Source organism: Diospyros lotus, chromosome 4, assembly GCF_014633365.1.
Source record: "Diospyros lotus cultivar Yz01 chromosome 4, ASM1463336v1, whole genome shotgun sequence".
In the NCBI taxonomy this organism is placed as follows: Eukaryota; Viridiplantae; Streptophyta; class Magnoliopsida; order Ericales; family Ebenaceae; genus Diospyros; species Diospyros lotus.
In genome coordinates, this window is record NC_068341.1 from 38,899,239 (window position 1) to 38,913,699 (window position 14,461).

At 35.4% G+C, this 14,461-nt stretch overlaps 1 protein-coding gene across 1 annotated transcript; it reads left to right on the forward strand.

Moving 5' to 3' along the window:
- Positions 1-5,579: 5,579 nt before the first annotated feature.
- On the forward strand, positions 5,580-7,165 carry LOC127799365 (classical arabinogalactan protein 6-like). Its single transcript, XM_052333340.1, has one exon. It carries the CDS (start codon positions 6,036-6,038, stop codon positions 6,510-6,512), a length of 477 nt encoding a protein of 158 aa, XP_052189300.1. The 5' UTR covers positions 5,580-6,035; the 3' UTR covers positions 6,513-7,165.
- Positions 7,166-14,461: the final 7,296 nt, after the last annotated feature.

Consider the following 14,461-nt stretch of genomic DNA (forward strand, 5'->3'; position numbering starts at 1 on the left):
ATACTTGAACGACATTGCTGATTCTTGGTTCCAAGATTGGTCCGAGTCGCAAGAAGGCAACAGCCAGTCACAGTTTGTGGAGGCTTTCTGTATTTGGAGATTGAAATTTGGGGGACGGCGTGGAAGAATTTAACAAGCTGAAGCAAGTCGGAACATGGCAGCAATATCAATAAAGATTAGAGGAACTCAAGTTAGTGATGCGCACATTGAATCCAGGATCAAGCAAAGCCTACTTCGTTTCAAGTTTCATAAGTGGGCTGAGTGACGAATTAAGGCTGGCAGTCAAGATGCAATGACCAAAGTCGGTGAAGGAGGCTGCTGAAGGGGCTAGGCTACAGGAGATGTGGGTGGAAGCCCTGATGAAGAAACAACAGCTTTTGGCTCGCGACAATCAAATAGCTTTCAGTTGTGAGGATAGGGAAGCCGGGAAACTGGGCCAAAACATGAAGGGCAAGGCTGTGCCGCTTGCGACAGTGGGAAATCCATCGTCCTAAGGCCGATCCGGGATCTTTGAGCAGTGGAGACTGGCTGGCCAGTGTTACAAATGTAGAGATCGGTATGTACCCGGCCATCAGTGTAAAAAAGAGTTGCTAATGTTGGAAGGCAAGGAAGAAATGCTTACGCCGGATGACGTTCCAATGAAGGAAGAAGTGGTGGCAAAAGAAGTTGCGCAGCTGTTCTCTCTACAAACTATTGAAGAAAAGAGGAGATCCAACTGAAGGGCTGGCAGTGCTGGTAATAGTCAGCAGCCCGGATTAATCAATGTGGCATATTGGAAGAAAAGAAAAAAAAGGGGGGGTTGGCTTCTCACTTTCTTGGGGACAAGAAAGTTCTGAACCGGAGGGGTATTTTCAGGACCCTACGGTGGTTAAGGTAGTTGGAGGTTGTAACAATAAGCTATTGAGGTTGTAACAAGGAGCTGTTGATATATAGTTAGTTGGAAGGTTGTAACAAATAACAGTAGGAGCCGAGAGAGTTAAGTGGTTGTAACGGTTTAGGATGAGCCTGTATAAGGGCCTTTCCCTCTCAATAAGAGGTCTCGATTAATACTTTGATACAATTACAGCTTATTTCTCTCTATTCCTTCTCTCCCTCTCGTACTCTCTGTCCCTCTCAAACCCCAACCCTAATTCCCCTCGCACAAGGAGAATTTCCCCCTTGTCAGGTCGAGACCCTGACAGTTAGCACTTCAATATCTTCCCAGTTGGTGTAAAGGTAGGAAATTATGCTGTTACAGTGACTTATGGATATTCTTGGGAGTTGAAAACTCCTGAAGGTCGTTGGGGTCTGCATAGGATAATTAATGTGAATGACTGGAAAATGAAAAGGATTGTCAATGACATAGATTCCAAAGAGTGGAATCTGCTGTTTGATATTGACTTAATGTCTAATGGTTACACTCATTATTCCTAAGAGACCCTTCAGAAAGGCAATGCCCAGTGTGCCGTACAGCATTGTAAAAAGAACTTGGTCTACTTTTTTATGATGATGCCCCATCGGGAGGTTGGATCACCAAAAAGGTGTTGAAATAATAACAGAGGCAGTTTCTTGGCTGATGGGCCACGATGTGCAACTGGTAGTAGGATCACCAAACAGGTGTTGAGCACAATGAGGGCTAACATGCAACAGATGCTCAGACAGTTTGAGACTTGACATCATGAAAAATATTGGATTCTCAGGGAAGACAACTCATTGGATAAGCACTAGTCCTGATATTCTATTGATGCCCCTTCCAGATTTGAGGTTAGTGGACTGATCCAACTCTATGCAATGAGTTATGGGATTGTTTAAGTTGTTCAAGATATGGGTGGACTACGAGATAATGGGCAGCATTTTGATCCTTATAATGAGTCAAGCATTGGGTGGACATTTGATAGGGGAGTATCATATCCATTGTTATGAGTGATGTAATTTTAAATGAATTAACTCGTTTATGAATTCAGATTCATAGTATTGAAGTTTACTCGCAAGTTAATATTATAAACTCATAAATTTAGTTTGTAAACTCTTATACTTTTGTTAGATATTTAATCATGTGTGTTGTTTTTATTGATATTAGATTATGATTAATTTATGAGAATTTATATTATATATAAATTAATATTTAAAATTTTGATTATGGATGAATGATGATAAAAGATGGACTTAATATTTAAAAAATTTATATTATTTAATATTTTAAAAATTAATAGATGAATTTATTTTAAAATAAGTAGATGTATGTATGTTATTTATAAGAAATATGATTGTAAATTGTAATAATTATGTTATTAAATAATATTAATTTATTTTTTATAAAAGTATTTTTAATTATATTTAAAATTTTACAATTTTACTATCCGAATTTACAATTTGATTTTATAAACTTTTCTTCAATTTGACTTAAAATTTTGATTTAAACAACCTTGATCATATCATATTAATACAAAGTATTCTTGTTGGAGTTGAGTTCCTTTTCAACTGGAGGAGATTTGTTATTAGTGTTTTTATTTTATTTGTTTAATTATGCTTAGTATTTTAAGTTATTAAGTTGTAAATATTATTTTTATTTATTAGTTTTAATAAATAGTCATATGACTACTAGACTGTGACATTTTAAAAAAAGATAAATTTCTTTATTAGACGGATTCAAGATTATAGTAACCTTGTATAAATAGTCTAATGTAAGCAATAATTTTATTTTACTTTTTAACTTTGAGAATTTCTTAAAACCTTAATTTTAAGATGTTCATTTTAGAATTGATCTGGGCAGGCGTAGAAAGTAGTAGAATTTATGATGTGCTTATATTTGTGGTGATGTTTGGGATTATTTCTTTAATTTCTTGTAACTTTAGGTAGTTTTATTTTATGTTGAATGAACATGTGTATATATATATAATATAATGTGCGCGTTTGTTTGTGGCCTTTGAAAATGCTTATTTCCTAAGAGTTATTGTTTGTTTCTTAGGGTTGCAAATGAACTTAGTGATTCGTGAGTGACTTAACAGTGGTTTTTTTTTTTTTTTTTTTTTTTTTATTTCAGTTTTAAATTTATTTTTAATTTTACATTTTGAGTGTTTGTTTTGAAATTTTAAAAAACGTAATATTTTTTTATTTTGAAAAATAATTTTTTAAAATAAAAAATATATTTACTTTAAAATTTTGAAAAACTATTTTTTTTATTATTATGATATTTTATTAAATAAATTTAATTATTAAATAAGAAAATTAATTCTTTTTAATAAAATTCTACTATTAAAATAAAATAATAAATTTGATTAATAAATTACTAATATACATCTTAACAATAATTTATATTAAATTATACACGTAATAATATAATATATGTTATCTATATTTTTAATTATAATATAAATATATTATATTTTTAAAATTTTAAATAAATATATAATTTTATTTTCAAAATTTAATAATAATTTTTTAATTCTTTTTTTTTCTTCTTTTATTTTTTTCCTTTTACTTTTTTCTCATTTCTTCTTCTTCGGCACTGGCTTTGTTGCTTACAAGCACTGTCAGTCGAAAATTTACACGATCAGAGTCTACCATTAGAAATTACAAGCTAAGGGGGTTAACATACACAAAAATGAGTTAGATTTAATAGTTGAATTTTGGCATATTTAATTTTTAATTTACGACCAACACTTGTATACGCATTGCCAGTCACCATCGGTGGCAGGTGGTTTTCGGCTGTCAAAAGCAACCACTTGTCATCCAAGGGCTCATCGACCAACATACTAAAAAACCAACAAGATCTAACGACCAAATCTTCTTAGATCTAAGCTGAAACGTTCGACTCACTTGTTTATATACGAACTGTCAGTCGTCATCGACCATCATGGCTGATGGTTTCCAACGATTAGAGACAACCACCTGACATTTAATGGTCTATTGACCAATATACCCAAAAATCAGGAAGAGAAGAGAGATGAGACAAAACCAGCAACCAGCGAGGCGACGATTGACTGTAGTGGCGGTGGCAGTCGACAGCTAGAAGAGAAGAGAGGAGAAAGATGAGAGATGTGGGTCTATGTGAGATTGGGGGAAGGGGTTGTTGGGTGTTTTCCGTGTTTTTCACATTTTGGGTGTTTTCAGTTAGTTTTGGTTGAAAACACCAAAAACAACAAAATTGTTGTTTTGGGTTTTTTTTATAATTTTTTTTCTTATTTTTGAAAATACATTTTTAAAAATAACAAAGTAAATGCATTTTCAGTATTTTAAAAAATTGAAAACTTAAAACGGGTTGAAAATAGTAAAAAGAATGTAGGCTTAATGTTTGGCTCCACAAAAATTTGTTCCTTAAAGTAAATAAGCATTTTGAAGTTGTGCAATTAGTTTTTAAAAAGACTTTAAATTAATTATAATATTGTCTCAGTTATTAATGATATAAAATAAATTAAAAGGATTGATTAACAAAAAAATAAGGTATAAAATTACTTAATATTAATACTGATAATATAATATAAAGAGTGTTGTGTTTAATTTTAAAAAATATAAAAAAGAATAATTCAAAGGATTTTAAAATTTATGAAAGGGTCAAAGATTATGATTAATTTATTTTTCTGCTTACGAGTATACGACAGGGCTTCCAATAGGCTGTTGAGCAAAGGAGATTATTATATTATTTGTGTAAGATAAATTTTATGTTGTTCGACGCAAATTTGCAAGGGAGAGGGGCAATTTGTCGGATGTGGGCAAATCTTATGTTTCCCTATGCGAGTCGGAAAAAAAATTTCAGAGTAGAATTGATTGATTAATTGAAATTTAGTTATTACACTTACAATTCGAATTCATTTTGAAAAATGTTATTAGTATATTATAGGTTATAGCTTGAGCTACGTAATATAGTTAAAATGTCTAAAATACCTTTTACCCAAAGCGGTGAAGTGAGTCAGTGAGACGGTGGAGACGCATGACTAAAATACCCATCACCCAAAAAAGTGAGGTGGTGCAAGGCGATGAGGCAAAGCGGTTAGATATGAAAAATATTTTATTATTTGTGATGTATTGTCTAGTCCAAAAAATACGTAGCATGATCCATTTATTTCTTTGGTGTTCAGGATCACCTTTTTGTTTAATAACTAATTATATTATATTAACTTTGCAAAGACAGTAGTAAGTCTTGGGATTACGGTATTTGTGTGGTTTCTTGTACTCATGTCTTTGATTTTATAGGGAGAGATAAATCGCATAATGTGTCATGGAAGATTAGGGTTCGAACTCATAATTCATTGGAATAATACCAATATATTATAGCCTGTTTTTTATCATTTGAATTATGCTGCGGGCAAAAAAAAATAAAAATAAATGAATGAATGAATAGCATCCATCAATCACTAATTTGGATTGATTTTTGATTTATGACTAGCACTCGATGATCATCCATTCCATCCCAAATCCAAGTATATATATATATATATATTTATATGAATGAAACAGAAGATAAGACATTAATTAACTGCGGAGGCAGGGAGGAGATTATATACATCTTATCAAATTATTGATTAATTAAATGCTTGAGATTATTATATGACCTTAATTACTTAACATAGGCTAATTAATTAGTCAGATGTTTTCCACTTAAATTAATTTGCAATCTTATGAAGATTTCAGGATTACGCATATATACACTTTGTATGTATTGTTAATAGTCTCCCTTAAATTACACCATCGATCCCAATGAAACAGAAACAGAAAGATCCATTCTTTCTAATTAATACATACATGGTGATCGATCCTCCTGCCAGCCACTGAACCCCATGCAAATCGCACCACCAACAGACTCGCTCTCATCAAACTTTCCGTTTCACATTGCTGCCATTCTCCGCCGTGCCCGGACCTCCATTTGCGCCGCTGCCGCCACCTGTCCCCTCCGCCAACCCCTATATATTCCCCTCCATCCCCCACCGGATTCCTCATTCTCTGATCTCCGCAGTAGTGATCTTCTCTACTATATCCCATCTTAGAGAAAATCCACTGCGCCATCGGAGAATCCCAATAAAGCTTTCTCCATCTTCATCAACAACTCATCCTCACAAATGGCCCGCCAGTTGGTCGTCCTCGCTGCCATCTTCCTCGCCGTCTTCGGCTCCGTCTCTGCCAGATCCCCCAGCCCCGCCCCGGCTGAATCCCCCAAGGCTGCGGCCCCAGCTTCATCATCCCCCGCTGCCACCCCAGCTTCCGTTCAGGCTCCAGATGCCCCCCCAGCTTCCGGCCCGGCTCCCGCCGCCACCCCAGCTTCCGGCCCTGCTCCAACCGCCACCCCAGCTTCCGGCCCCGCTCCCGCCACCACCCCAGCTTCTAGCCCGGCCGACGCTCCCTCCGCCGAAACCCCGGAGGCCGATGACGTCTCATCTCCCCCCGCCCCTGGCAGCGAATCAGCCTCCCCCGCCGGTGAGCCAACAGCCGCGGACGCATCCCCGGCCGAGGCACCAGACAGCGGCGCCGCTGCTTTGAAGGTCACATCCGTCGCCGGTGTCGCAGCTGCGGCAGCAAGTTTCTTTTTCTTCTTCTAAGCAGTGAAAGATCGGTGATGGTGTGGAGTGTTTTTGATAGAGTGGAGATCATCCTCATATGAAGAGGAAGCCATTGCTCGTGAGCTCTTAATTAGCAACCATTTTCATGCATGGTTTGCGTTAAGATTATAGTAACTCCACTTGATTCAAAATCTCTATTCAACGAGCAATGTTATTATGATTTTAACTTTGCATTTTGTTTTGTTTTTGCTTGCATCTTAATTTGGATGATATTAAACATTTCGAACACCCAACATATCTTAATTAGGATCGAAGGATCGAATCATACATACAAATCACATCCAGAAATCAAGAGAAGTTGGTTAAGTGAACTGCTCAAATATGAGCCATGAGGGGGTGCTGACAAAATGATCAGTAAGTTATGATTTTATATACATACATTCAGAATTAAAGCAATCATTGACAATTCTAAACCCTTGGATAGAAATATAGCAAAATCAATCGGAAAGCAAATGGGTTTCAGTTCTAAAGCTTATGAAATTATATCAAAATTGTTCACTAAAATATGAAATTGGGACAAAGAAACATACATAATAAAAGAAAGGACCCAACGTCATAATCATGTGTGGATTTAATAATTCAGTTACGGTTCTTGAACCTGGTGGACCCATGAATACCCCTCTTATGGCCAATGTGGTGTAAAAATGCGAGTAAAATAGATAGATCATACCAATTAAGGCTGATTAAATTACATTAATTAATGTAAAAGAAAATATTTTGGGTAGAGAATGACATGCAATACAAAGAGCTTGAGAAAGCTGTTGGAATCAAACTTGCAACAAAAACCATAAGGCAGAGAATGAATTGGGAAAGAAGAAACGAAGAGCTTGGCTTGGGCACAATGAACCAAAACGTTGGAAACATAAGTGAGAAGATTTTTGCATTTTTGCCTTTGACAGGCTTAAGCTCTACCTGTGTTCTCTACCGGTCCTCACCAAGCCACTATTGGGTAGTCTACGAGGCAATTAGCTTGGTATTGGGTATGAGAAAGGGACATACAACAGAAACCTATGTACCATGAAAGCAAGGTGCTGATCGGCTTTAAAACTTATGCCCTTGTCATGTCAACCTAGAGGTTGAGGCCCTATTTCTAGGCACTCTAGGTGACGATGCTTACTTGCCAACCCCTGTGGCAAGTTCTTCGTTAACTTGAGTTCTCAAGTGAGTAATGGAATTGGGCAAGTTTGACATTGAATACCAGCCTAGGGTCGACCATCACAACTCAGGCCTTGGCAAACTTCATAGCTAAGGGCACTTGGGTGGAGAAGGAGCCTAGTTATCGAGTAGGTTTGGACCCTTTTTATGGATAGATCCTCTCATTTTAGGGGGAGTGGGGTCGCGCTGATTATCTAGAATTTAGAGAGTCACACTTAGCAGGACATACTACTTTGAGTTCCAGACATCCAACAACGAGGCCGAATATAAAACCCTTTTTACTATGCTCAAACTCAAAGAACAACTAGGAGTCAAGCATCTCGTGGTCCAAAGAGATTCTAACCTAGTTGTCTAGTAGGTTACCGAGGAATATAAAGCCAAGATAAGTGAACATGCTCACTATTTGAGCCTTACAAAGGAACTCTTAATTACAAGGTATAGCATGTTCGGAATTGGACATATTTCTTACTCTAAGGACATCCTTGGCAATGCTTTATTGAAGGTGGCATCCTCGTCCTATCCAATTTTATATGGATGATCCTGATTGTGTCTTTATCCTAAAAGAGCATTAATGAAGTTGTTGAGGCTTTATGCTCAATGTTGGAATCAAGTTGAACGAGTAATATTATTGGGTGAATCAACTGGTTTATTCTGAACTTATGGTCATTTTTTAATTTTATTCAGTTTTGATATTTGCTTCAATTTTCTCATCCAATTTTAATATTAATTTTAATTTTATCCTCAATTGATCAGTCGTATATCCCAACATACATGACGATTGAGATGACATGCTGATGTATTAAATAAAAGACACATTAACAAAACAGGTAAATTGGGCAAGATCTAGGTTGGATCTATGTGTCCCAATATTCAAAATAAATTTACTTTTTATATTTATTTTTAATTCAAAATAAATTTACTTTTTACGTGAGTTAAAAATACATTTATATTATAAAAGTATTTTTGTTATCACCAACATCTTATTTACTTATTTTTTAGCTTAACAATCTCTCTTTTTTATGATTACAAAATTTCATATTTTATCATATATAAACATAACTCCCCCTAAGAATATGCTCCCCTTGAATTTATGCATAAAAAAATTTGATAAAATAATTGACTAATAAAATATTTTCGATAAAAATAACAGATTAAACTTATCGAATATAAGATAATTATATTCATTTTGCAACATACATATATGTGAGTAGATAAGATCAAAACAAAAGATAAAACATTAGGTCCTCTCTCTTTCTTTTTGTCATAATCAAACTAAGATTTACTCATGGGACGGAAGAAAAGGAGGAAAGCAACTCTCAAGTCTAGTGAGCTAGTCTTCAACTCGGGTAATCCACCCTCGAACTACCTATACTTCAGTCAACTGACCCTTTAACTTAGGTTGACTGAAGATGGATAGCGAAGTAGGAAAAAGCAATAAACTTAAGATAGCCAAACACATAGATGATAATAAACTCGAAGAACCATATTAATAAGAAAAATTCAACATTTCTAATTCTCTTCTAATTTTGCAAAACTGGTCATCTCCTAAGAGTTTTGTAAAAATATCAGCCAATTGATCATTTGTGCTTATATATTTTAATTCAATGTCTCCATCTTTTACATGTTCTCAAATAAAATGATATCTAATTTTAATGTCAACTATATATATATTTTCATTGTTGCCCAGAAAAATACAACTAGCTAGAACAGGTTATATACCTGCTCTGATACCAATTGTTGCCTAGAAAAATATCCAAGAGGGGGTCAATTAGGTTTTTCGAAAATTAAAAATTTCAACTCTTGTTGAAAACTCTTGAATTTGTGGTCTTAATATGTGATGATTTTAATATGAATAAGCACAATAAAATCAAACAACCACAGAGTACAAAGAATATTTATAGAGGTTCAGCTCTAAAGAGCCTACTCCTCTTTCTCAAGACTTAGCTTGAGGTTCCACTAGGAAGAATCAACAATATCTTTTAATTTGAGATAGAACCAACATACAATCATTTGTTTAAGCAAAAACCACTAGCACACTGGTAGCAAATACAATTCATTCACACAACAAGTAAAAATAACAAACTTACAACTAGAGACAATTATAAACAAGTCACCAACGGTTGAGAATTCCACCAGCCAACACACTTATAGCACTTTGAATCTTCTCACTCTTGTTTGAATACTCTATCAAGTTTGTTCTTTCTTGAGCCTTCATAGTTACTTTATATATATATATATATATATATCTTCCAAACAAGCTAGTCGTTAAAGAAATGGTTAATATGAAGTTTAAAATTCAAAAAAAAATTAGGCTTTTTCAAACAAAGAACAAAAACAAGAAAACATGTCTAAAAGCAGCTCACATTTAATTCAAAATAAATTTATATTTTGCATAAGTAAGAAATATATTTATCAAGATATAAAAATTTAAATATAAATTTTCGAAACATAAATGATCAAAATAAGAAAACATGTCTAAAAATAACTTATCTTTAATTCAAAATAAATTTATTTTTTGCATAAGTAATATACATTTATCAAGATATGAAAATTCAAATATAAACTTTTGAAACATAAATAATCAAAATAAGAAAACATGTCTAAAGACAATCCACATTTAAATCAAAATAAATTTATTTTTTATACCAACTTTTAATTCAAAATAAATTTACTTTTTGCATGAGTAAAAAATACATTTATATCATAAAAATATTTTTGCTATCATCAAAATTTTATTTACTTATCTTTGGGCTTAACAATCTCTTCCTTTTTTATGATGACAAAAATTTCATGTTTTACTATATATATAAATATAACTCTCCCTAAGGATATGATCTCTTGAATTTATGCATAAAAAAATTTGATAAAATAGTTGACTAATAAAATATTTTCAATAACGAATTAAACTTATCAAATATAAGATGATTATATTCATTTTGCATGAGACAGACAAATATTAGAGTACATAAGATCAAGATAAAAGATAAAATATAAAGTCTTTTCTCTTTTTTGTCATAAGAATCAAACTAAGATTTACTTATGGGATGGAAGAGGAGGAGGAAAGCAACTCTCAATCCTGGTGACCCGGTCCTCAACTCGAGTAATTCACCCTCAAACTACCTATACTTCGGTCAACTAACCCTTTAACTTAGATTGATCGAAGATGGATAGTGAAATAGGGGAAAGAAATAAATATAAGATAACCAAACACATAGATGATAATAAACTTGAAGAACAATATTAATTAGAAAAATTCAACATTCCTAATTCTCTTCTAATTTTGAAAATATAAGATAATTAAATTCAATGTCGTCGGCCGGCCAAACAAAAGGAAAAATAGACCAGAAATAGCGAAGGGTTGGGGAAATGAAGGCTTCAGTGGTGGAGAAAATATGGGTGAAACGCTCAAAGATGGCCATCTGGTGGATGAATAGAAATATGGGTGAGGCACTGGTGGGGGTGGTGGTGCTGACCATTTTTCCTTGCGGGCTAGTTGAACAAAGAGATGGGTTTGGAAGAGGTGAATAATTTGGGGGGAAGGGGGAGTCTATTGCCTTCGATCAAGTGGGCCTCTGCAAACGTCAGACGACCATAGATCGGCCTTTCATCTACGTCGGCCATCATGCTTCTGTCATCTTTTTCATCACGTTCCCTGCAACGTGACCACCAACAACATCTAGATTCATCATAACTGACCGACGTCTTTCTCCTATTCGCGACCACCGATCAAATTGCTCATTATCATCGTCGATCTTTCTCACCACTAGCATTACTTCTAGCTTTCTCGTCACTGACCATCCCTTCCTCTGTCTATCATTAAAGCATCCATTCCAAGCACACCCAGATCTAGCCCGGATCCAACTCGACCAAGCCCAATTTACCCATAGATCCAACCCAAATCTTGCCCAATTTACCCGTTTTGCTGATTAGCATGCCACCTCAGCTGCCATATATGTATGTTGGAGCACACATCTAATCGATTGAGGATAAAATTGAAACTAATGTTAAAATTCGATATCCAAATTAAAGCAAACGTCAAAACTAGATAAAATTACAAAATGACCCTAAATTCAAGATAAACTAGTCGATTCCCCCATTAAATATATATTTTTAACATCTTCACTCACACGCTTGGACATAAATGCTCTCAATCTCCACAATGAAACATATTCATCATACTAGTGAAATACATTGTGTGACCATAGAACACACTTATAGATGGGAGCTTCACACTAGATATCGATGTGAAGGCATCAATCTATAGTCTTTTCGCGCTTGGGGTGCAAAAAGCCAAGAAATGGGACCACCCCATTTGCATCCTACGTCTCCTCGTGCTTAGGACACTAAAGTCGGGAAAGGCATCACCCACTCACATCCTAAGTCTTCTCATGCTTAGGACTAAAGTTGCGAAAAAGGACCACTACTCACTCGCATCTTAAGCCCCTTATGCTTGGAACGATAAAAGCTAGGAAATGGATCACCCCACTCACATCATAAGTCCCTTTGCTCTTGGGATGCTAAAGTCAAGAAGATGACCATTCGACTCATATCCTAAGCCCCATTGCATTCAAGATGTTAAACCCAAGAAGAGGACCACCCACTCGCATCTTAAGTCATAAGTCTCCTTGGGCTTGTTGGGACATAAAAGTTAGTAAGGGGAACACCCACTTACATCTTAAGTCATAAGTCCTCATGCTTGGGGCACCAAAACCAGGAGGGGGGGGGGGGGGGGGACACCTTGCTCTCAATTGCCATTAAGTGTTCCTTAGATCAGGCATATCAAGGAAAAAATACTTTTCTAAAAATGGGAAAAAAGAGTAAGGTCAAAACGTTCAACAATGCCCGAGGCCATGTACAAAGAAAAGTGGAAGGGCTTAAGGCCGAGTACAAAAAAGAAAAGAGAAATACAAGAGAAAAAAACAAAACAAAAAAAGACTACATCTACCATTGTTCTTTCCCCACGGATAAATATAAAAGTTTGCCCCTTGAGGGGAGTCGACCTCGTGCCCCTGTGCCTAACCCTAGGAAGGTCCCTTGGGAACTGGCTTATTATTACTCAACGAAAGGTTGGGTGTGCTTGCTTAGTCCCCCCAGAGTTGGGCAGTAATCTTTTCCATAGAGTGATAATGGTTGCCTAGGACCCCTCGACCTTACATCGTTGAAAACCTATCACCTAACTCTTCACAAGGTTAACACAAAATGTTTCAGCAATCTCGAGAATGTTAGTGGGGGTTATTCTCCATTTGCTCAACAAAGGTTGAGTTTCTTTCTTCAGGAAGTCAATTTTGGCTTTTCCACCTTTCTTCTCATTGCTAAGTCGCGTCTAGTTTATTTCAGAGGGGTAGACATTTTTTATGTTTGCTTTTGTCTCAGCCCTTTAGACATTATCCACCTCAGTTTAAAGTGCCTGCATCTTCCTGGCATCTTCCTCTATTTGACTTTCTTTGTTGTTTAATATCTTTTCGAGCCTAAGTAGCTTGGTAAAGACCTTCACCAGATGAGGCGACAACTTTTTATAGGTCTCAAAAGGAATATGAATTCGTGCCTGTATTTGCACCATGGATGAGGCGACAATATTTCATTTGTACATACCTGATAGAGAGAGGGTAGGAAAAGGCCTTTACCTACCAATTGGATGAGTCCGACTAGCATCTAACCATAACATTAAATTCTAATTAAGTCTACCCTATTCAGAAGTTGGATGGAAAGACCCCCAACTTTACTCCCAAGCCTAACTTTCTAAACTCAACCCAAGGAATAAAAGGCCAAGTGGTGATAGGGCACCTTAACCCCAAAGAGGAATTACCCAAAATAACCTTTACATGGAAAAAACCCTCACCTAAAAAGACATAGGCCCAGATTCAATCATAGACTCGAGAAGCTTGTGAAGATCAAGGTTGAGGAGTTAGGCTTGGACCCATAATGGGCCCAAGGCACAACTAAAGATCCTCCAAGGGTAACAAACTCGGCCCATGGGAATAGGCTTGTATCCTAGCTCGCATTGCATTGCCAACTAGTTATTAGTCTCACCCAGGGATCAAGATTCGTCCCTCCACGCAGTCCAATCTTAGCCCTACAGGAGGCTATATGAAGGCACGATTTTCTAAGAACCAAGCATCTCATTGATTGCGCATTGATAATGTCATTATTGCATAATTCAATATCACATAGTAACTGACTTGGGTGTCAAAGGGAATCTCAGGGGTTTAAGCCCCAACTCTTTCTTATAGGTTGAGTAAATTTAAGATAGGCTCTGAGTAAGTTTCAGACTTGAGGATGGTGGGGAACTCCTCCGAATTGGGAAGGGCTAATCACAAGCATTGCTATTGGGTCGAATCGGGTGCTAATCTCCAAAACGTCATCAAGATTCATCTCCTGTCTTTGGTTAAATTATCCGAAAAGATAACAAAATTTAGGAGAATATTATCTATAAAAAAAATTAAGGTATGATAGTTGTGTTCAACTTTTTATATGATAGTAAAACCTCATTAAAGATAATAAAACAAAAAAAAAATTAAAGATGATTATAAGGCTAATTTTATTATATAACACTAAATGCCTGTTAGTACAACATTTGTAAAATATGAGCATAATAAAAATAAATATATTAATGTATCATAAAAAACACAATATAGAATTAGAAATAAAATTATTCTTAATCAACTTGGAGTACGTAACTTTTATTGAAGATGCATGTGATACAAGCTTAAAAAAACTTATTAAAAAAATCTTAGGCATGATATATATACATATATATATGAATGATAAAAAGA